This window comes from Pelobates fuscus, chromosome 3 (assembly GCF_036172605.1).
Source record: "Pelobates fuscus isolate aPelFus1 chromosome 3, aPelFus1.pri, whole genome shotgun sequence".
NCBI lineage: Eukaryota > Metazoa > Chordata > Amphibia > Anura > Pelobatidae > Pelobates > Pelobates fuscus.
This window is the reverse complement of record NC_086319.1, coordinates 19,923,478-19,947,750: the sequence shown is the minus strand read 5'-3', so window position 1 is coordinate 19,947,750 and position 24,273 is coordinate 19,923,478. Positions and strand designations below refer to the sequence as shown.

The 24,273-nt window shown below is 37.3% G+C and overlaps 1 protein-coding gene across 2 annotated transcripts in view; it reads right to left on the bottom strand.

Annotated features, from left to right (window-relative positions):
- Positions 1-21,407, bottom strand: part of TAFA5 (TAFA chemokine like family member 5) — a 516,415-nt gene extending 495,008 nt beyond the window's left edge. For both annotated transcript variants that reach the window (XM_063446792.1, XM_063446793.1), the window contains exon 1: positions 20,128-21,407. In XM_063446792.1, coding sequence (XP_063302862.1) covers positions 20,128-20,218 — 91 coding nt within the window. In that variant the 5' untranslated portion in view covers positions 20,219-21,407. The remainder of the gene's footprint in view (positions 1-20,127) is intronic.
- Positions 21,408-24,273: the final 2,866 nt, after the last annotated feature.

The window sequence follows — 24,273 nt, the reverse complement described above, 5'->3', positions numbered from 1 at the left end:
AATTTAAAAAATTAAAAATAATAATAAAAATTAAAAAAAATATATATATCTATACGAAATGTTATTCTAACTGTATTTTGATATTAATATATATATATTTATATCAAAATACACTTAGAATGAAATTGTATATATATCTATGTATATATAAATAAATAAAAAGAATACAAACTATTCATATGTCCATATACAAAATGACATAAATAATTATATAAATATACACGTAGACTTCAAATATATAAATATGCATATATATTTAAATTCTACGTGCATATTTATGTAATATTTTTACATAATTAAGTTATTTTATTGATTGCAATTTAAGGGACCTGCCTGCCAACCCAGGCCAAAAGTCTAGAGAATTTAATTTGCTAGCACTGTATTTTACCCTGTAACGTTCTACGACACCCTAAAACCTGTACATGGGGGGTACTGTTTTACTCGGGAGACTTTGCTGAATACAAATATTAGTGATTCAAAACAGTAAAACGTATCACAGCGATGATATTGTCAGTGAAAGTGACTTTTTTTGCAGTTTTCACACATAAACAGCACGTTTACTGATGATATAATTGTTGTGATACATTTTCCAGTTTTGAAACACTAATATTTGTGTTCAGCAAAGTCTCCTGAGTATAACAGTACCCCCCATGTACAGGTTTTATAGCGTTTTTGAAAGTTACAGGGTCAAATATATGGGTCAAATATTTTTACATTGAAAATGACCAGGTTGGTTACGTTGCCTTTGAGAGCGTATGGTAGCCCAGGAATGAGAATTACCCCCATGATGGCATACCATTTGCGAAAGAAGACAACCCAAGGTATTGCAAATGGGGTATGACCAGTCTTTTTTAGTAACCACTTGGTCACAAACACTGGCCAAAATTAGCGTTCAATTTAGTTTTTTACTTTTTTCACACACAAACAAATATGAACGCTAACTTTGGCCAGTGTTTGCGACTAAGTGGCTACTAAAAAAGTCTGGACATACCCCATATTGAATACCCTGGGTTGTCTACTTTAAAAAAAATATGTACATGTGGGGTGTTATTCAGCGATTTATGACAGATAATAGTGTTACAATGTCACTATTGATACATTTTAAAAATATATGTTTTGAAACCGCAATATCCTACTTGTACTTATAGCCCTATAACATGCAAAAAAATAGCAAAAAGCATGTAAACACTGGGTATTTTTAAACTCAGGACAAAATTTTGAATCTATTTAGCAGTTTTTTTCATTCGCTTTTGTAGATGAATAAAAGATTTTTCACATAAAAGTCAAAAAACATGTATTTTTTTTCAATTTTTCATCATATTTTTTCATTTTTTAAAAATTAAATTACATGAGATTATATAAATAATGGTATGTAAAGAAAGCCCCTTTTGTCCTGAAAAAAACAATATATAATTTGTATATGAACAGTAAATGAGAGAGCGGAAAATTACAGCTAAACACAAACACCACAAAAGTGTAAAAAGATGCCTGGTCGCAAATGTACAACATCGCAAAAAAAGTCCAGTCCTTAAGGGGTTAAAGGGACACTCCAGGCTCCCACACACGTTAGGTGCACTGTGTAGGTTACAATTGGTTATACTTAGTGGGTTTATATTATTAAAGGGACACTCCAGGCTCCCACACACGTTAGGTGCACTGTGTAGGTTAGGTTACAGTTAGTTATACTGGGTGGGTTTATATTATTAAAGGGACCCTCCAGGCTCCAAAACACGTTAGGTGCACTGTGTAGGTTAGGTTACAGTTAGTTACACTGGGTGGGTTTATATTATTAAAAGTGACACTCCAGGCTCCCACACACGTTAGATGCACTGTGTAGGTAAGGTTACAGTTAGTTATACTAGGTGGGTTTATATTATAAAAGGGACACTCCAGGCTCCCACACACGTTAGGTGCACTGTGTAGGTTAGGTTACACTTAGTTATACTGGGTGGGTTTTATTATTAAAGGGACACTCCAGGCTCCCACACACGTTAGGTGCACTGTGTAGGTTACAATTGGTTATACTGAGTGGGTTTATATTATTAAAGGGACATTCCAGGCTCCCACACACGTTAGATGCACTGTGTAGGTTAGGTTACAGTAAGTTATACTGGGTGGGTTTATATTATTTAAGGGACACTGCAGGTTCCCACACACGTTAGGTGCACTGTGTAGGTTAGGTTACAGTTAGTTATACTGGGTGGGTTTATATTATTAAAGGGACCCTCCAGGCTCCCACACACGTTAGATGCACTGTGTAGGTTAGGTTACAGTTAGTTACACTGGGTGGGTTTATATTATTAAAGGGACACTCCAGGCTCCCACACACGTTAGATGCACTGTGTAGGTTAGGTTACAGTAAGTTATACTGGGTGGGTTTATATTATTTAAGGGACACTGCAGGTTCCCATACACGTTAGGTGCACTGTGTAGGTTAGGTTACAGTTAGTTATACTGGGTGGGTTTATATTATTAAAGGGACACTCCGGGTTCCCACACATGTTAGATGCACTGTGTAGGTTAGGTTACAGTTAGTTACACTGGGTGGGTTTATATTATTAAAGGGACACTCCAGGCTCCCACACACGTTAGATGCACTGTGTAGGTTAGGTTACAGTAAGTTATACTGGGTGGGTTTATATTATTTAAGGGACACTGCAGGTTCCCATACACGTTAGGTGCACTGTGTAGGTTAGGTTACAGTTAGTTATACTGGGTGGGTTTATATTATTAAAGGGACACTCCGGGTTCCCACACATGTTAGATGCACTGTGTTGGTTAGATTACAGTTAGTTATACTGGTAGGGTTTACGTTATTAAAGGGACACTACAGGCTCCCACACACATTAGGTGTCCAGTGTAGGTTAGGTTACAGTTAGTTATATTGGGCGGGTTTTTATTATTAAAGGGACACTCCAGGCTCCCACACACGTTTGGTGCACTACAGTAAGGGAAAAAAGCATTTAATCCCCTGCTAATTTTGAACATTTGCCCACTGACAAAGAAGTTATCAGTCTATAATTTTAATGGCAGGTATATTTTAACAGTGATAAACAGAATACCATAAAAAAAAATCTAGAAAAAGGCATGTCAAAAAAGTTATAAATTGATTTGCATGTCAATGAGTGAAATAAGTTTCTTACTCCTTTGACTTAGTACTTGGTGACAAAACCCTTGTTGGCAATCACAGAGGTCAGACGTATCTTGTAGTTGGCCACCAGGTTTGCACACATCTCAGGAGGGTTAGGTTAAAGTTAGATGTACTGGGTGGGTTTATATTATTAAGGGGTCACTCCGGGCTCCCACACACGTTAGATGCACTGTGTAGGTTAGGTTACAGTTAGTTATACTGGGTGGGTTTATATTATTAAAGGGACACTCCAGGCTCCCACACACGTTAGATGCACTGTGTAGGTTAGGTTACAGTTAGTTATACTGGGTGGGTTTATATTAATAAAGGGACACTCCAGGCTCCCACACATGTTAGATGCACTGTGTAGGTTAGGTTACAGTTAGTTATACTGGGTGGGTTTATATTATTAAAGGGACACTCCAGGCTCCCACACACGTTAGATGCACTGTGTAGGTTAGGTTACAGTTAGTTATACTGGGTGGGTTTATATTATTAAAGGGACACTCCAGGCTCCCACACACGTTAGGTGCACTGTGTAGGTTAGGTTACAGTTAGTTATACTGGGTGGGTTTATATTATTAAAGGGACACTCCGGGCTCCCACACACGTTAGATGCACTGTATAGGTTAGGTTACAGTTAGTTTACTGAGTAAGCATTCCTGGTGCCCTCATGGTTTAACAAAAACTGGAGAGCCTTCACTTGTTTTCAATAAACATTACAATAACCTGCAGTAGTGTTTGTACTATATGCATTCATTTCCCAATATTCCCAATAGTATAAATGTAGTGATTTAGGGATTCTGGGAATTGTAATTTAGTTTTTTACAGCAGAACGCTGCCAGTTAAACTACAATTTGCACAAACTATAACTTATGGGAAGTGCTACTACTATTTTCACTTTTGGTTTGTTGTTTGTTCATTGTAAATCTTACAAATTTTACATGAGCAATTAGTTTCAAAACAAATCGGATTTAATCCTAATTTATCCAAATTCAGCAATTTGGAAAAGCCTGGATTTTTTTAATCAAGGTAAAATGAAGCAAAAGGAAAGGATCCGTAATGAATCAAATAATTTCACATCCATTCATTTTGATAAGCAAATTAGGAGTTATCTACTAAACAACTTAGCAAAATTAAGAAAAGGGCTTTTCCTATTTTGACCCTTTAGCAGTTTAGAAGATACGCCCTTCAACTGGTACCCTTATGTGGGACTATCATATTTAAGGATAGCAAATTAGGGCGCTGTTTAGCAGATAACTCCCTTATTTGATAATTAGTATTCTTTTGGCAATCTTACCTAAAGATAACAAATTTGGGACTTATCTACTAAACAGCTGGAAGCTTAAAATTAAAGGATCACTATAGGGTCCGAATTTTCAGAACATGCAAAAACTTCAAATGTGCCTATCTTAGTTATTCTTGTCAATGTATTGTTTTTAGATACTTTAGTGCACTATCTCTACAACAATCTCTTGTCTCTATTTAAACAAGTTACTTTTCAGGTCACCCGAATTCACTGTTCATTAAAAAATAAAAAAAAGTAAAACAAAATTAGCTTAAACTTGAGAAAAAATGTCTTACATGATTTTAATTTACCACATATTTTTTTTCATTTTTTTTCTCCAATACTCATGTAATGCAATTAGTTAAATTGGAGAACCCATTAACCCACTTGCTGCATGCATGGGACAATATAAAACACAGAATATCCTTTACTGTTTGGAAGTAGTCCTAGTTGCCACGTTAAGCACATTTGCAGACATGAACTGAGTGACAGATTCCTTGCAGAGAAATGTTCCTACAGACTAAGTAAAGGTCAGTGGGGATTTGTGGACTACCTTTTGTAGTCCAAAGTAAATAAAAGTGTGTGTAAGAACACGCACACTTGTGTAAGTGAAAGGGTTAGAGGGACACTATAGACACCCACTAAATGGGACTTCCGGGTGGTTAGGTGACTTTTGGACATCCTCACACTATGCATGGGGACAGCCAACATCACCCAAAACCCTATAGAAAAGCATTGATTTATTGCTTTACTATACGGTTGTCTGAATGCCATCGATGGCGTGCACATTAGGTCCCCAACGTCAGCCGATGTCAGGAGAGGAGGAGCGAAAGCAGAGCCTATCCCAGCATCTGGGGACATCAGTGATGTATTCAAGTAAGTGACAAAAAAAGTTTTTAACCCTCTCTGTGCTGCGGGGTTGGGGACGCATGCGAGGGGGACACTATAGGCTAGGAATACAATTTTGTATTTTGTATTCCTAGCCTGTAATTTCCCTTTAAGGAAATTCCTGTGCATGGTTTACATTTGTAAAAAAAAAATTAAAATGAGGTTAGCGCAAATGTTAGAAGAAGGAAAATGGAAATATGATAAAGCAACTACAAGTTGAGTAAATAAGATGATAAAACACACTCATTACCACCATATCCTTAATTTCATGATCAGTTTGATGGCAACAAGTTAGCAGCCCATAATACTTCCATTAAAAACATTATCTGTAGCCAATGAAACAATACAATCATTTAAATTGCTGCATTCAAGTCAGCCTTCAAATTCTGATAGTAAAATTATTTCTTCAGAGTTACCCTATGTAAGCCAGAATCCAACACAAAAAATTGTGAGTACAATGTATATATTTTTTTTAGTTTAGCACTGTAGCCTTTTGATTGTTTTTTTAAAGCTTGTATATTTCACTTAGATTGAATAAAATACATAGGTAATCAATTGCACTAACTACATCCAAAGAGATGAATGTTGAAGAAGGTCCATGAGTATATTTTGCAATCTGATTTATATACCTTTCACATGCATCACCTGTACGTCATTATATTGTTCTTATGTCAGCATATGTGCTGACACAATAGTTTAGCATAACTATTATTTATCTGATTCTACTCACAATATGTGGAGAAGTAAAGGAGCTCTTTTTATCTTGTTTAAAACAAATATTGTTCCTTGATTGCAATATATATTTTAATAATAAATGAAGAATAAAACGTTTTTTTTTTGTTTTTTTTTAACAAACTCTTTATTGTTTATATATCTTACATAGATATTGCCACTCAGAGTTGTGCGTGTTGCTGAACTGCTTTGTGTGAGTGCATTCTAGCAAAAATCAAAACTAAACCTAAGGCTTAAATGATTATAAATTATTTTAAGCCTTCTGTGTGACATATTTAAGGTACTGTTTTTTTATTTATGTGTTTGTTTTTTGCTTTTTTTGAGACATGATTATCTGAAAGCCAGATGCTATTATTGAACAAATAATTACAAGCTTACACGAGCATGTAATGCTTGTAAACATAGCCCGAGATAAAAAAAATGGAAATAGAAGTTCATAATGGAATGTCAAAAAGCATCTATTAACAGTCTGGTATAATATTATAAACTAGGTGAGTGTGCATAAAGAAGAAGTAATTGATTAAATGGTGGATGTGAAATTCGCAGATTTTCAATGATCATTCGGTGATGATTCTAAGGATTCCTTGGTTTTGGCTGAACACGACTGCAATGAAACATTTGTAAAATGCAATGTGAAAAGTGCCAAGATCTTTTCCATACCCCATTTGCCAAACTAATAGAGGATAGTGGTTTCTTGTTAACGCATTCTCATGGATCACACTTCATTATGCACAAGACTTGCTTTCACTACAAATCTTTAGGAACACAGCATAGGTTTAAGTCAACTACAAGGCTGCAACAAAGGACAGACAAACATGACAATTAACAATGTAAAATGTATTGGACATTGCTGACACTCAATTAAACAAAGACAATATTTGACATTCCAGCTACTTAGACAATACGATTTATAAAGGGTGTATTACCAATGTCTGTATAATCACTGTAAGTGTATCAATTCTCTAGCCTAAGCCTAATTAGACACGGTGTACCATTTTCAGATAAAGAGAAAGTCATGAGATTGCAAACTTTTTACAATATGTTACCAAATGCATTTCAGTTCTCTTTACATCTATTTTAAACAGATTGCAAATACACTGCAGGCAAAGATCATGCCACTATTTCTCCACAAAGTTCCATCTCTGAACTTCACAGATGACAATCTGTTTGAATATTAACATTATCACTGGTCCCTTCAGAGTGCAGCATGGAGCCCTTGAGAATGGTTGGGTCCCTGGCATCTGGTATTTCCCTAGACAACCCTGCTAAGAGTAATTGCACATACCAAATTAAAAGCCAGGGATTATAAAGTCAGCAGATGCTTGTCCATCTGGTTTTCAAAGGGAATATGCAGACACACAAATATATTTACAGCCCCTTCTACTAGCCAGGCCTAAAAGTTACTTGTCACTGCAAATTTCCTCTGAAGACACAACCGAAAAAGAATGTACAGAGAAATGACACACACACACATACACACACACACACACACACACACACACACTGTTACAGTAAACAGTCTTGCATTAAAACAGCATCGAAAATTCAAAAAAGTGGTGTTTTATGGAACACTCACAAGGAATGCATTCTGACTTGCCAGGGCAAACCTTCTAGCCAAAGAGTGTGTTAATATTATGAGCCATTTATAAATAGACAAATAGATGGATAGACATGAACTGACTGTCTAAAAATATTTTATCATCCTTTTTGGTGGTATTTTGTGGATTCCTCATCCTCGTATCCTTTACCAGAGGTCTGGAAGTCTGAGGGTTTTGCACAGTATTTTAGCTGCTCCTAAGACAGCACTCTTTGTGACAGTGATCACATGTGCCCCACCTGGAATCTGTTGAAGTCACTCTCCCAGCATGAGGGTTACAATTGGGAGTGTATATGTACATGTACAAACTATAAGTAAGTAATCATCATTTTAATTCAAACTTGTTATGTGTTATCCACAGTAGGAGAGTTCATGGATATTTTTAAGAGAAGGCTAACTTTATTAGCAAAACTTAATACATCGTTTTGTATCACAACAGAAACATTTATCAAGACAGAGTATTCAATGATACCCACAGGTAATATAAGAAGGGTAGGTTACCAATAAGATTTCAATCTTTATATCTTACTGGCTACTTTAAGTGCTATTTTATGGGCTCATAGTATAAGAGTGATGCTTTAAGCTTGGAGCGGGTCTTTGTCAACCCATGGTACGTACATTCTGTAAAATGTTTTGTTCCCCCTTTCCAGGTAAATATATGGAGACACAGTACTTGTTAATGGGAAATTACATGGCTTGTGTTGTTTTTTTTTTATATACTTGATTGATCATGCTTTGACTACAGTATACATTTTTTGTAGTTTGTCCAATTTCTCATTATGAAATGGAGATCTTTACTTTCTACAGAGATGTTTATTCAACAAGCCACAACTTTTGTTTTATTTAATTTTAATTATGAATGCTTTCTCCTTTCTTACAGCTCTGTGAACCTTATCAGGAAGAATCTTCAAAATGAGGTGTAGTCCACTTTGAAAATTCCATTCAAGTTGTGTGAAATGCTTCCTTTTCATGGGTTGCACGTTCGCTAATTAGTCAAGCGAAATGATGTGTATATAGATGCACCCAGATTTTATACACAAAACGTCTAAAAAAGACAACAGACCTACATGTAATAGTCTGCAGGTTGCTTCTCTCCTCCAGTCAATGGCGACAGCACAGTACTCAAAAATATTAACCCAGAGTTATAAATAAAATAAGATATTCCAGAAAATAAAAGAGATTGGAGACACAGCTATGTTCTGGAAGAAAACTGAAAATAAGATGGAGATTAAGAGGAAAATTTGCATGGACGTGAAAAGGCCAAGCTGACTAAAAAAGACGTAGCAATTGTCTGCTGGCATTCCTATGTATATACTTAATAACACATGAATAAAACATAAATAAGAACAGATTTATTGTCTTACTGGAGATCAAAACAATAGTTAAATATGGCATTATACAAATCAAGTATTTTGCTCAGGTTGTGAAAATCGTTCCCTTTGCATAAAATCACAAGCTATAAAACATAGTCTCTCATATGGAAATTGATTGTTATGGGCTTGTGAAAACCATGAGAGCACATAGCCAACCATTTCACACTTAAAAACCATAGTCATAAATGCTGTAGGCACACTAGATTTCATGGAAAATGTTGACAAAGGACTAGAAGTCTATGGAGACTAGTAACTAGAATTTTTTCTACCCTTCCCAGAATATTCACATTTTATATTTAATAGAGAGCTACTATTATTTTATTCCCAACTGTGGAATTTCTGGTCACTGACCATCTTTTGATGGTTGCTCATTGCATTTTAATTGTTTGAAAGCATCAAGTATCCAATTAGAATACAGCATTAACCTCAAATGTTTCAACAAGTTTGTCTAAAAAAACACTGCACTTTTTTGCAGCAGTAAAATTCATTCCCATAACTGCTACTTCATGGACTAGTCTCAGTGTGAAATTTCATATAAAAAAAAATAAATTTATACTAAGTTAAAGCTGACCAATTAACAGTGTATTTTTATATAGAGCTGTATGTATAAACTGATGTACAGTATAGATTGGAGCAGATAGATGCTGTATAATCCCATGGGTTAATTCAAGGTCATTATTCGTGACCGAGTCTTGGTGGTCTTTGTAACCAAGAGGTTCTTCAACTTAATCGGAGAGGTAAATATGAGACTCTTCAGAGAAACCAGACTAATGTTAGCTCACTAAATGACTACATTTATAATAGAGTAACCTTTTTCACCTTAAAAGCATTCACTTGTGAAATATGATCAGAGCACAATAATTGTTCAGTAAATACAATATAAAACTATACATCTTTTTCCATGTGCCCTATAAAGAGGAAATTATAGACAACAAAAGAGATATAATTATTGACATGGAAACTGTTAAGTATTTAATCACACAAAGTCATCTCAAGTACATTAACAATCCTCTCTTCTTCATGTAATGTCAATACAAGATATTACATTAGCCAAATCAAAAACTATAACTAATACATGCTGATAACATTAATTTCCCCCAAGAAGTCCACTTTACATCACCAAGTGTCATCATCACATATCAACATGATGACCATGTTCTAGTCTAGATTGTGATCTAGTCTAAATTATGTTCTAGAATTTAATAAAACCAAGGAATTAACAGGATGTTATCTTCTTTCCATATTATGGAAAACTTGCAATTTAGCTCAATTATCTAGAGATATGTGGGCTCACATTAGGTTTTCTACATCCTAAATGCTGAAGTACTTGTAAGTAGAAAATACATTATTACTGCCCAAATTCTGCCCATCTAAGGGACATATGTATTTATTAATTATAGCAACCTTTAAGTGGCCCAGAAGTGATGATATCACAGGCTATAAAATTGTTACTATTTATTTTATAAATGTCTGTAGATGCATCTCTTAGGTAGAAGAATATTAAAGTAATTAGAAATTTTTTTAAATGCATCTGTTCCCTTTCACATCAATCAGGTCACACAAACGTTGCAAAATGCTGACAAAAAAATATAATAAAATATATAAACACAATGCAAAGTTCTTAACCCAATAGAGACCAATAACCACACTATCCTAATAACAACAAAGTCCTTGGAGATTATGCATTGACATACAAAAATCCTACTTTTTAACATTATTACAGTAAATAGGACAGATTTTGATGAATTATGGATTGTTATTGGAATTAAATGCATTAATGGGTTAAATCCCATATTTTACAGTATTTAAATTATATATTGATGTTAATGTTTGTATGTGACTTTGCAAGTCAGATGAAGTCAGATGAATAGACAGACAGATCAGAAGACAGATAGCTATGTTTGATTAATTCCAACACTTGGCAATGCATGCAGATTTTAACAAAATCAGTGCAGAACTAACCTGGAATTGAAATGAATCAGGTCACTGGCATTTGCATGTTAGAACATCTAATGGGTATTGCCATGAAATCTGGCTAACTGCAGAGCATCTGTTCCACAACACACTTTCAACAATATTTATAGTATTTATTGGATGAAAAACTCATTCCATTTATAAATATTGGCAAGTGACCCAAGTCATACTTCCCTTCACTTTCCTGTGTTCAAATGTGTTAACTATATTTAATGCCTAGTCCGAACCCCTTAGCAACAGTTAATTGCAAATTGTATATTTCATAAACGCATCCTGTGTGTCACACTTAAATTGACAAGGGGTAAGCAAGCTTCCCTAAATTATATGCAAGTTTGGTCTTTAATAATTCCACGTCATCACAATATTGATAGATGTAGTAAAAATATGATTATAAAATATATATGATGCATATCAAGAAGTTATTACACCACTTTAATCAGTAAGGAACATTTAGTGCACATTGATACATTGAATTACTCTTTGTGTTTATTTCTGTATCACAATGTCCTATATTTACTAGAACACATTTGTTCACCAATATCAACTGATAACGCAGCTATTTGTTTTTTCTTAGAGTAAGAGAGAGAATTTGTAGGCTTTTTATTTTTACAAAGATAACTCTATTCCGCTCCTTCTGGGTCACTCCGGTATTTGGAGTGGAAGGCAGTAGCAACGGATTATCCTGAAATGCTGACTGAATACAGTTACAAGTGATTTACTTTAATAAATTATGGTCATGATAAAAGGCCAAATCTCTTTGATTCTCTACCAAACACTACCCAATCAGACAGCTTACACTTCCAAAACAGAGGGAAAGATATGCTTAAATTATTTACTACAGTTTATTTTAAGCTGTTTGATCATATTAATTTACTATAATTAAAAATTAAGCTTGTGCTACATGATAGAGAAATATTACATTTAGCATAACACAGTGTGCCACATTGATCTGCATCTACAACACCTGGTGGTAAATAGAAAAGGCTATGGCCACATAAATCTCGCATCAATACAATCAGCATATAAATATCTGTGTACATCCTGTTTAATAAGATGGTATCACATATGTACATTTTTTCTTTTATGTTAATTTTACCTATTTTTGGGGCTGTGCTGTAGTTTTTACTAAATTATGATAACAGGAAAATATACTATTTTTTTATACAAAAATATTACGTGGGAATGCACCAAAGTGCACATGTTGGCTAACGATTTGTAGTGCTTGTGGTAAAGCGTCCCATTAATGATAAAAACGGGGAAACACAATGAGAAAATGTATGTTTTTTTTTTTGTTTTTTTTACCCAGGGATAGGGTGTGTATTAACAAAACTCAGCTAAAAAGAAACATGCTTTAAAAAGGCCTAAATCTCTTTAAAACTTTGTGATGAGCTTCTTTAAGCTTTACCCCTACACCTTGCGTGGCCATGCATAATGTAATGCTTACCCTCTAGCAAGAGTAACAGATGTGAATGAAGAAAGAAAACAGTAATACACAGAAATGAATAATTTATTGTCACATTGAGCTGCTTTTGTGCCCACTGGATTACACACTCTTGTTGAGTCCAAAAGGTGAAAACATATTTGGCTTTCTGTTAATTCCATATTTTACATGAGTTACTTTAACTCATTCGCTCTTACACCTTGCAAAACGTGGCTTCAAAGATGCACATGCCGTTCCGATATAGTGAAAGATCCTATATACAATATGTTCTTTCTATATTTAGTTTAATATAACACTGACTAGAATCCTATGTGAAAGGACATAGTTTAGAATTCTTATGACTACTCTTTGCAGTTATAACTGCAGTTATACATTTTAATCTTATTATGGGTTCTCCTATTGTACTAAATACAATATTTCAGTCCAATTTAAAAAAAAAGAAGCAAATCTTGAAAAAAAAATCAGTTTTCAGCTTAAATGTGTAATTATTTTTGTCATTTCTCTATAATTCTTAGTTTAATGAATAAAAGCAAATTGTCCCTTCCTCATATTGGTGTCAAATGCAAAACAGTGGATTTAATTTATAGATTTGTAGAGTACCTTTGCAAGATTAGCATTGACAGTTCACTTTGTAGAGGTAAAGTATACCAATATATATAGTCACTCCAATAGAAATCTGCTTGAAGGGACTTTATAGGCACCCCACCCCGACCACTTCAGTTCATTGAAGTGGTCTGGGTACAGTGTCCCTAGTTTAGAGAAACTGCAATGTTTACATTGCAGCACTAAGACATCCTCTAGAGGCAGTTCCGGGATTTTAACGAACTTCAGGTCACCTAACTAATGCTGGAAGTCTTCATGCTCTGCATGAGGACATATGGCATCAGTAAAATCCCCATAAAAAAATATTGATTGAATGCTTTTCCATGAGGAGGGCCCAATGTGCTTGCAGTGCTCTCCAGAAATGTGCATAAGCCACACCCCCTTTGGATGACATAGGAGTAGGCAGAGCGCCAACCCAGCACAGAGAGACATCGGGTAAGTGGAATCGGGTAAGTGAATAAAGGGTTTTTATCCTTTTATTTGCAGGGTTGGTGCGAGAAAGGGCAGTAAATGCAGTAAATGTTTCAGTGAAGAACTGACATTTGTTTGGTCTTTTTAATAGGAAATATCTCACATACAGTGCAATTTGGCAGATTTTTTTTCAAACTCTGTTGTATAAGAGCCCAAGAGATAATATTGAGGTACACACAAAATAACAATATTAATTACCTAGCAGCCTTCCTTAAAATGTATTCCAATTTTAAGAGTAAGGACATGAAAACACAGTAAACATCAAAAACTGTCTGCATATAAGGACATATTTCTGTCATCTTTTTTTTTTTTAATTCTTTATTTTTGGTGCAATAGATTTTACAAACAGGCCCGTGGTGCCACGACAGCAGACACAGGCAGGTTATGGTCGTGACGTTATACAGTTGCACATTTTTTTATATAAGACAGATTGTAAACTTAGTGAGGTCGTTGCAAATAAAACAATTGTATCGGCATTTGCGAGATAGCCTTAGAAAAGTGATTAATGTACAGGTTATAAACTTTGCCGGTGCAGTACATGAGGGCAAGGCAGTCGGGCTCAGCTTCTCTATGTGATTGGGTGATAGGCAGCTTGAAAGCGTGTTTGGTGTGTGTATTACAGCGATATGTATCTATGTAAAGCATACTGAGAGAATAGTGGCTGTATAGGAGTGGTCGAACATTAAGCATTTCTATAAGGCTTTACATTGTTGGTGAAACTCTATTTAGAAGGCTGTAACGCGGTCTGTTCAGTGTCTGTTGTAGCAAAGGTTCTGGATGTGTACCTTTGTGGTTCCCATCTTGTGAGTCCAGTATCAACCCAGACCCAACACAGGGAAAGTTGTAGGAGAGGTGTTAGAGTCCCGCTGAGTCACAGCAAGTTGCAGCGTCGCCGTTTTCAGCGTCTGGCTTGTCAGCTCGTTGCGGTGGAGGCCTGTTCTGGTGACGCAGGTGAGTGGTGTTCCCCTGTGATAATCTGGTGCCCTCCGTGGTTTCGGGTGGGTACTGAGCTCCGTGGAGCGCTTACGCTCAGTCGATTGTGTCATGGGTCTCGGGTGCATGCCGGGTCTGTGGGGGGCTCGTGGTCTTTTTCGGGCAGACCTCCTTGCGGCGGTGTATTCTTGCTCGTTTATGTGCAGGCGGGAGAGGTATCCTTCTCCAGCGCCATTTTGTGGGTCTTGTCGGGTGGGAGCCCGTAAGTTTCTGGTAGGTATACGCGGGTTCTCTATTGGGTGGGTGCCCTGGTTCTTTAGTCTCTGCTCGCCAGTTTCGCCCAAAATGCTTCGAGTAAGGCATCAAGCTTAGCGTGTATGTGTTGCTTTTCTGTTTGACTATTGTGGGCACATGTGGCGTCCGCCATCTTGTGGGCCCGTGTAGTGAGATGTTGTCTGAGAGGTTCCCCTTGCAGTGCATGATTTAGCTCCGCTGCCTGGAGGGGTTGGACCGGGATCAACCCCACCGGTCCTGAGAGGGGGGAACGGGTATGCAGTAGTTTTGCACCTCCGGTGTAGGGGTGAGGAGAGCGGCCAGCCCGCCCCCCCGCCCCATCTGCCGCAGGCTGCAGCTTGCCGCCTTGGCCTCTCAGTTACGGGATGCACTTGAATCCGGTATCGGATTCTTCACCAGGGAGCCCCCGACATGGGTAGCATGCCCCGGTTTCATTTCAGGCTTTCAAATTGTGGGTTTATCCCTTGTAAGTAGCTTGTATGGTGGGAGCTCCTCCACCATGCGGCTGCTCTGTTTGAAGGTCAGGCCCCGCCCCCCATTTCTGTCATCTTTGGATACTGAGTAAGCATTTCACTGGAGGTTTTTTTTTCTTAAACTTATAGGACCTGCAGTGAAATTTGTACTTTATATTCTAGGATTCCATCAATCAAATCATTTTCTCTTTGTGTCACTATTTTTCATCAATTGTTTATTTGTAGCATTTTACATAGTACAATCTCTTCTGGATATTGGAGACCAGAACAAGTGCCATGGTGTTGATACCCACAAGATCTAAACTGCTCAGCTCATGCCTTGTTCCCAGTTAGTTCCTGATCCATTTAGTTTATAACATAACACTCTAAAACAGTGTCCATAGCAAAGGTTACCTGCCAAATGCAGTATGATATCTGAAACACGATTCCTGCCTGTGATCATGTCAAGCTGGAACCTCTGGGGAATACTTGCTGAAACATGACTTCTCACGCTCGCTTCTTGTGCCCAAGGTGGACTTTCCAAAGTCCACCTTGAGATATGCAGGTGATGAACAGCAATATTTTGTCTATACGACTTCTCACAGTCAAAGCATATACTTTGGTGCCACTTGACTCTGCCCAATGCTTCATTTAATTTTCTTATTTTCCTCAAGGTCAAGTAAGTATTATTTTATGTTTCCGACCAATCTGGTCTCTTAGATTGCAATTAAGATTGAAATTTTAATGAATAATTGTATAATTCCAAATATATTTTGTTTATCAATTTACTTTAATGAGGAGTGTTGAGCTCAAAATAAAAAGAGTCAGAATATATATATATATATATATAGCGAGTCATTTGTTCAAACACGTACAACACTGTGGTCTTGTGTATTCAATTAACACCATTATATACAACAAAGAAATAAAATAATAGTAAAAAGATGACTGAATGAAAAGTAAAATTACTTGTTAAAAGTGTTGAATTAATAAGTTCCATTGATTCATTTCTATTGATATTCCTTCCATTAAATGGATACAAAACAAATTCTCACAGATCCACAACAATTACAGATTTTGTTCTAAATCCCAGTTTAATTTATTTTGCAGACAATTTGTCATTTTGGGACCATTTTGTGCATTATCTGGAGGTCAGTAAAGGTTATTCTAATGTAGTATTGTAAATATAGAAATAATAGTGAATATGAATGTCCCTTTAGGCCTATTACTAGACAACATGTTATTCTTGTGTAGAAACCAATAAACAATGGAATTCACATAAGTAAAATAAAAAGGCTGGCATAGAATCGTAATTTCAGACACAAATGCACATACAATATCTTTCAGTCAGTCCATCTGTCTGTCTATCTACCTTTGTTTACTTAACCATCCTGAAGAGAGTGGGAATTGTTAAAGTATGTTGTCTTTGTACAGAGATCTATTAGATAGGCATTTAACTGGAATTATAAATTCTTCGTAGGGCTGTTCATCTTTTCAAAACCTTGAAAGCCAGATTGGACATTGGTGAGCAGATTAGCCACAGGATGACCTGTCTTTTGGAACAAAAGCCTGTGTGTTGAAAATGGCCCACCATGTAATGATTCTCCACTTCCTGAAAAAAAACAGCATATTCATGGAATTTGCCATTTAAACAGCTCTTTCTCACTCACCAAAGAACAAGCATTAATTGTCCTTGTGTCTTCCAACAAGTCGATGTAACTATCAAGTCAACTCTATCAGAGAACCAGTGCCAAGCCATTTTTTTTTAAATATAGAATAAATTGAATTTTCAGGTGACACTTAGACAAAGTTTAAAGATGTTGCATTAAGACTTCAATGCCTGCATCACTGTGGCTCTAAAAAGGTTAATCTAGCAAAGCACTTGTTCACTCTCAGTTCTTGCAGTTAACATTCTAGGCATCTCTAACCCTTTCTACGCAGAGGAATGAGAAGTTCATTGATCTTTTTCTTGGCGTTAAATTGTTGAGTGGTTTCTATTTGCTGCTGTTCATTGCATGTTTTTGTTTTCTATTTTGTTTTTTTATATTAAGGGATATAATGATTGTACAGGATTATGACATGTCACACAATAAAACTGAGCTAGGACCTAGATGCACATCTACAGTCTAAACAGGCTACTTATGTGTGGCACATCTCTGCAGATTTAACCCCATTAAGGATAAATGATGTCCATGTCATCATAGCAATCTGTTCTTCAAGGATCCTATTCCAAACCTGAATGGCCCACTCCATTAATGACTGCATGGAGCTTTCAGACCTAAATAAGCATGACATTCCATTTCATAGATGGTCTTTATGGACAAAAATGCAATGTGTAAAGTTTAGTTGTTAAGGGGTTAAACCCTGGTTATTGGAATCCTAATGTGGTCAATAACAAAAACAGGATCATATAGTTGTATGGTAGTTTACTGAGAATGGAAGCATTAACATTTGAGAATTGTGTAATTAAATTATCACCATACATTGCACATAGACTAAATGTAATACAACAGAAAAAAAAAAATAATCAAACAAAATCTAAAACTAAACTCTTGAAAAGAACTATACTTCAACTGACATTTTATGTATTGAGTCTAATTGAACATTTTACCAATGCAACCCATTGTGAAAATACATATATCTGTAACGTGCTTTTTTTTGTCTGATATCAGTGTTTAGTTATTCTACTAATCCAGAATCCAATGTGTTGCTATGCTAGATGATAATAATAAATAAAGACCTATTTAAACACATTTCTTCCAAATGTGCCCACTAACCAAACACAGCATTAGTGACCAGATACATTGAACAAGTGCATATTCTAGCTCTATTCAAAGTCAATAAAGCAATATAGCCTAATGGCATCCAATGTATATAACTGAAATCGGGTTATAACACAAGAAATGAATACCATGTTGCCAGTATGTCTTACAATTTAAATCCTCTTTCTGCCCATTATATATTTCATATTGAGAGCTTAACATTCATCTTTGCATGTGATGGGAAAATAAATGCCCTTATTCTAAATTGTAAATTGTAAACTACAATAAAGAACCCTATACAACATATTTAAGTGTAATGCATCCAGTTTTGATGGTGTATGTGATTTGAGAACATGCTTCTTAACTTTCCAGATATGTGTTTAAGAATATCATTGTCAGTATCACGGGAAACATTGTCCAAGCGGTTCATCTTTAAATTTAAAAAATTGGGGCTTCATTTAAAAAAAAAAAAAAAAAAAAAAAAACATTCGGCCATAGGAAAGCATTAGAGGTTCTTTTATGTCCAAGACAATGCTTTATATATCCAGTATTTCTGCACAATTATATTGCTGTGATCATTTTGAATAATGACAATATATCAAAGCAATGCTGGGAAGATGTAGACACTGGTTATTAGCCCGATGGATAAAATATTCGGTCACAGTAAAATAACACACAGTCCTATACAGAGTAAATCACAAGTCTATAGTGAGCTGTGTGGACAAGTATACCCTTGACACTCCAAACCACTTAACTACCCACATGCACGTTAACTGACATATATTGATAAAATACTTTATCCTTCTTTTAAATAAACAGATTGAGGAACACAATGCAGTTCAGTTTCTAGAGAAGTCAACTGTTCCAGATCTATAACAAACCCTTGTAGTATATTTACTGCACATTCTGATGGCAAAATACATAATTGTAAGGAGAAACAAACATAAAATTAAAGCTGTTACCCTGAGATTGGTTCAGAGTTTAGTAGAAACCCCTGCTCTATGTGAATATGATTTGTGATAAATTGCAAGTGCTATAGCAACATCATCTAGATTTATTTAGATAGGGTTTGTGAATGTATTTAATATATAAAGATATAGACTAACACACTCAGACTCATTAAAGCATGTAGGAGTTCTGTGACTGACAATTTCTGATTCAGTAAATATTGTAAGAAGATGATGCTATGGTGATGCAAAGGTCTTAAAACAAACACCTTTCTTATATCCCTAACAAACACATATTGTGTGTAGTGTGTGTGTGTATGTATAGTACCAATACTAAAATGTAACCACTACATGTCATAGTAAAACCTAATACAAAACTTCATTGGGGCTATACAAGTACAATTCACAGTAGCAAATACAGGCTGTTTGAATAATCAAATCCCTATCTGAATACTATTCCTATTCCTAACAGACAAAGAGAAAACACCAACAACAGAAACAAACAATGGTATAATGTGTGTGCTGATTTAAAAAAAAAAAAAGGGGGATATTTGCATAGGAGACACTGATACAATGCATCTCCCTCCATGGTTATGTCTTAACTCAGGCTGCTCACAGGAGAATATTCCTATCCGTTAACCTTTAGAACAGTGCTTTTCCAGTTAGATGGTTAATGGGAAATAATCACCCAAAATGCAGTTCAAAGAGTTTGTTTGGAAGCATTTCAGGGGAAGACTGTAGCATTAAATGGTCTGGGGCCTGAAGCTGAGCTGCATAGTGGAACGCTCAGGGTTTGTTGCCTTCTCTTTGCACTCATCTGCCCTTTTCATAGAACTTTAGTGCCATCTATTGAAAACTTGCTGAATAGGGGATCAGGGCACCTATTGATCTAGATTCCAAACAAGCCAATTACTCAACGAGATTTCCCCCCCCCCCCCTCATCTCAGTCTAGGCTGAGTCTTTCCACCTGCAGAATAGTATCCATCCTTTGTACACAATGTCACCAATCACCAAAGCACATTATATGTGGCCTTAATTGCCAGTAAAACATGTGAAGCCTCAGAAAGCCTTCTCTTAGCATCATCCCTTTGTACATACACTGCTTTCATCTTACCGCATTCACAATCACAGAGCCTATTAAGAAATGACAGCTTTTCCTATCAGGAGAGACATTAACCAAGCCACTGCAGCACAGTACCATGCATTGCTATGTACCATATAATAACAGTGTTATATATTTACCTTCTTTAAGGAACTGGGAGTGGATAACAAATATAAGAAAACAGCAGATCGCCGCTCCTACTAATGCCCATAAAGCTTTCAAGAACTGCATGTCTCTTCCCAACTCAGTAAATAGCCAGAAAGTAATCCAGTGAATCCCTCACAGCACAGCAATGCATCAGGGTGGCAGTGACTAAGAGACCCCCTGATAGCCGGGCAACCGCTGGTTCACAACAAGGACCTTCCAGGAGTGCTGAGTCCAACCTGGTTCAGAAAAAGGACCTTCCAGGAGTGCTGAGTCCCACCTGCTTTAAAGTGAGCACCTTCCAAGAGCCCCAAGCCCCCTCTGGTTTACAATAAAGACCTTCCAACAGCCCCGAGCCCCCTCTGGTTCACAGTAAGGATGTTTCAACAGCCCCAAGCCCCCCTTTTGGTTCACAGTTAGGACCATCCAATACCACTGAGTCCCACCTGGATCACAGTAAGGACCTTCCAACAGCCCCAAGCCCCTCTTGGTTCAAAGTATGGACCTTTCACTAGTGGTGAGTCCCACCTGTTTCACAGTATGGACCTTCCAAGAGCTGTAAGTCCCACCTGGATCCTAATATGGAGCTTCCACTCAGTCCCACCTGGATCACAGTAAGGACCTTCCACTTGTGCTCAGTCCCACCTGGATCACAGTAAATACCTTCCAATCCCCAGCTCGTTCACACCAAAGTCTCCATTCTGAGCTGGGCTGCCGGACACAGGATCCATGAATCAGCTGTCTGTTCCTTGGAGTTGGCTGGGGCACTGGGCAGGAATGCGCAATACATAGGAGCCATCAATGGTCGTCTTCTGGGTGCAGGGTTCCCCCCCTCCCCTTTATTTCTCGGGGGGCTGCACGGTGGCTCTCTTTCTTCCTTCCACTTGATTTGTCTCGGTTTGCTTCAGCTTGGGTCAGGGCTTTCTCTCCTTTCCTTCCCTTCCTCCCCCCCCCCTTCACTGTAACTTCTGGGAGGCTGTCCGTAAGACCCCCTCTCTCTCATACAGCAGGGAGGGCTATGGGGGGCTCTGCGTGTTGCTGCTGCACCATGGTGCCCCTGATTGGAGTATAGAAAGCTCCCCTCCTTTCCCTTCCAAAATCCACGTCCAGCTGTCTTTCCTTCCTTTTCTCTGTGCTTCACCAAAAAAAAATTAAAAAAATACACAGGGACTTCCACTTCCACTTCCACGTCTGCTGCCTGAGCCCGGTGTCGTGCTAAAGCTGGTTCCCTGTAAAGATGTATTAGCACATCTCTCGCACACACAGGCTGTATGAGGCTGAGTGAGGCTGTGTGAGGAGGGAGGGGGAGGCTGTGTGAGGAGGGAGGGGGAGGAAGCCTGAGTGAGGCTGCGGAAGCCTATCTCCCCTGCATGTAAAATCCTTAACCCTTTCTCCTGCAAAAAGCAGGCAGTCCCTTTAATGTTCTTTACAATGAATTTTACGCAAGACTGCATTTTTTCTAGGCATGTATAATTATCAGTCTGTACTCATTTACTATTCTTTCCTTACACCTACAAATGATGCATTTCTTATCTTTAGATATTTTTCATTATATAATGACCCACAAAAACTTTTATTGTCACTGTGCGACTAAAAGGGTTAATACGTAACAATACTGGGACTGAAAAGGTTAATATACAGACTTTTGATGCTATGCATATTTATTAACCCATTTTATGTGTGTATGTGTGTGTATATATATATATACAATGATTTGAAAGTTCGTTTAATTTGGATCACACACGTAGTACCTGTATAGCTTGCTGGCCTAACCCGCTCATGGAACCTCAAGGAACCCAAAAATACAGGGTATGCATTATTGCTGTATATTTTTATGTGGGCATGTATTTTAGGTAATTTTGAATTACCTCTCTTTTCACGATAATATTTCACAAATTTATACACGTATGTTGTGCAGACACAGAGCGCATGCATGTCTGGGTGGGTTAATCTGCTCATGGCATCTCGAGGAACCCAAAATTACAGGTACCATATTATTTCAGTATATTCATGGAAAGGCGTACAATGGATGAATATACTCTATAACATAATAATATGTTAACTGTAAGTTTGGGCTTTATGAGGTCCCAAGAGTAAGTTAACCCACCCAGCTATACACGCTCTCTGTGTGTGCCCCTCTTTTGAAATAAGTGTATTAATACTGGCAGATGATAAAATGTGGTGATTGCTGTGACACTGAAAGGTTTAATAATAAATTAAATGTAATAATAAATTAATGTTTTTTCCCCTATCAGTCCCAGAGAACTCATGTGAAGTGGTCATGTATTAACCCGTCCAGTCCCAGACTGAAAAGGTTAATAAAGACATATATCAGTGAACATGTATATATATATATATATATATATATATATATATATATATATATATATATATATATATATGATTATGCATATATATACATATATATATATATATATATATATATATATATACATATATATATATATATTAACCCTTTCAGTCCCTGAGACTTCATGTGTAGCAGTCACATATTAAACCTTTTGATTCCATGGGCATGGTAAAACGTGTTTCTCTAGGACTGAAATGGTTAATGAATATATATTATATAGAAAGACTATTTGAGGGTTGGAATTGTTTTATTTGCAGGTTATGATAAAAGAATAGAGAGCAGAGTGGTAATTATATGTGCTTGGAAAAAACACAAATGTGCCTTTTATTGAATGCAAGGGACAGTAAAGAGGCTGCCTGCTTTTGGCAGGAGAAAGTGTCAAGGATTTCATGAACAGAGGTGAGAGGCAGGGATAGTTTATTGACCTTTCAGGACTTTTGGGCAGCCAGACTCTGCCTCCCTCCCTCGCCCTACAGCCTTACACAGTCTGTATGGGTGTTTCAAGAGATGCAGTATCACATCTACAGGGAACCAAGTTTAGCATGACACTGGAGCGGGTCTTGCCCCTTCCCTGTCCGGCTCCCTGAGAGGGATAAATCAGCTTAGCATTCCGATGCAGTTATCCAGGGAAGGGCTGGTAGACACACGCAGTCTGTGATGCAGCAGCTGCTGTGCAGGATCAATGTCTGCCGCTGCCGCTGATTCTGTTAATGTTGCTGTCGTTTCTGCAGCTGATGATGATTGCGGAGGCTGCTCGCCCTCCTGGATTCTCAGGCAGGAGATCCTTTAGATGCGGCTGAGCTCCCTCTTCATGCAGAGAGAGAACTCTGGGCATGGTGTTAATAGAGGTGTATAGATGTCAGTGCCCAAGGCTCAGTGCCACTGCCCGCTTCCTTCCTTATTTAAACACAGGCAGAGCTTGGTGCAACTTTCCCTCTGCTCCCGTGGTGACGTCACACCACCCCCCACACACACTCTTCTCTCCTACTAATATCCATCTAAACTAGCCCCTGACCCCATCACCCCCTTGCACACATCAGGAAAGCACTATATCCTCTGGATTGCATTGCTCAATGGAACCTTCACAGGGCGATGATGATGATGATGATGATGATGTTGCTGCGGAGGATAATGATACCTAGTAACAAGGAGGGGGAGGTGGTGATGACGGGATGCTGAGATTCAGGAGTTTACTGGAGGATTTAGTGTGCCGTATAAACCTAGAGACAGGTTCCAGAAAAGGCACTATGGTAACTAGACATGTGCACTTGTTTTATAGACAAAAGCAAATTTATCTGAATTTTGGGTCATTTGTTCATCAGACCAAAACACTTATGGATGAATGACTTTAAAGGAAAAAAAACACTATAATTGCCCCATTAACCAGAAATTGGAGAAATAAAATGCAGGGGCATGATCTATACATCAAAACTGCTTCATGAGGCAAGTTGTTTTGGTACCAGTTATGTCCCTCTAAAGCCAAATTCTGGTCTTCAGCTGTTGCGTAGCTCCAACAAACTTTATATTTTGCAAGCCCTGCTGGCTAAGTAGCAAGGAAGTTGCAATTATTCAAGAAACCAGGTTTAGACTTGCAGTCAATGGCCTGCATCCCCTATTATACAGCCCAGGGATTGAGGAAAGAGAAAGGACAGCTTTGCTTCATTACCTTTTACTTCCATTATAATCCCCTCACCTACCGATAGTGAATGGGGATCATGTGTGGGGACAATGTTCTGAGTCCTTCCATCTTACAAAACGTCCCTATCGCACA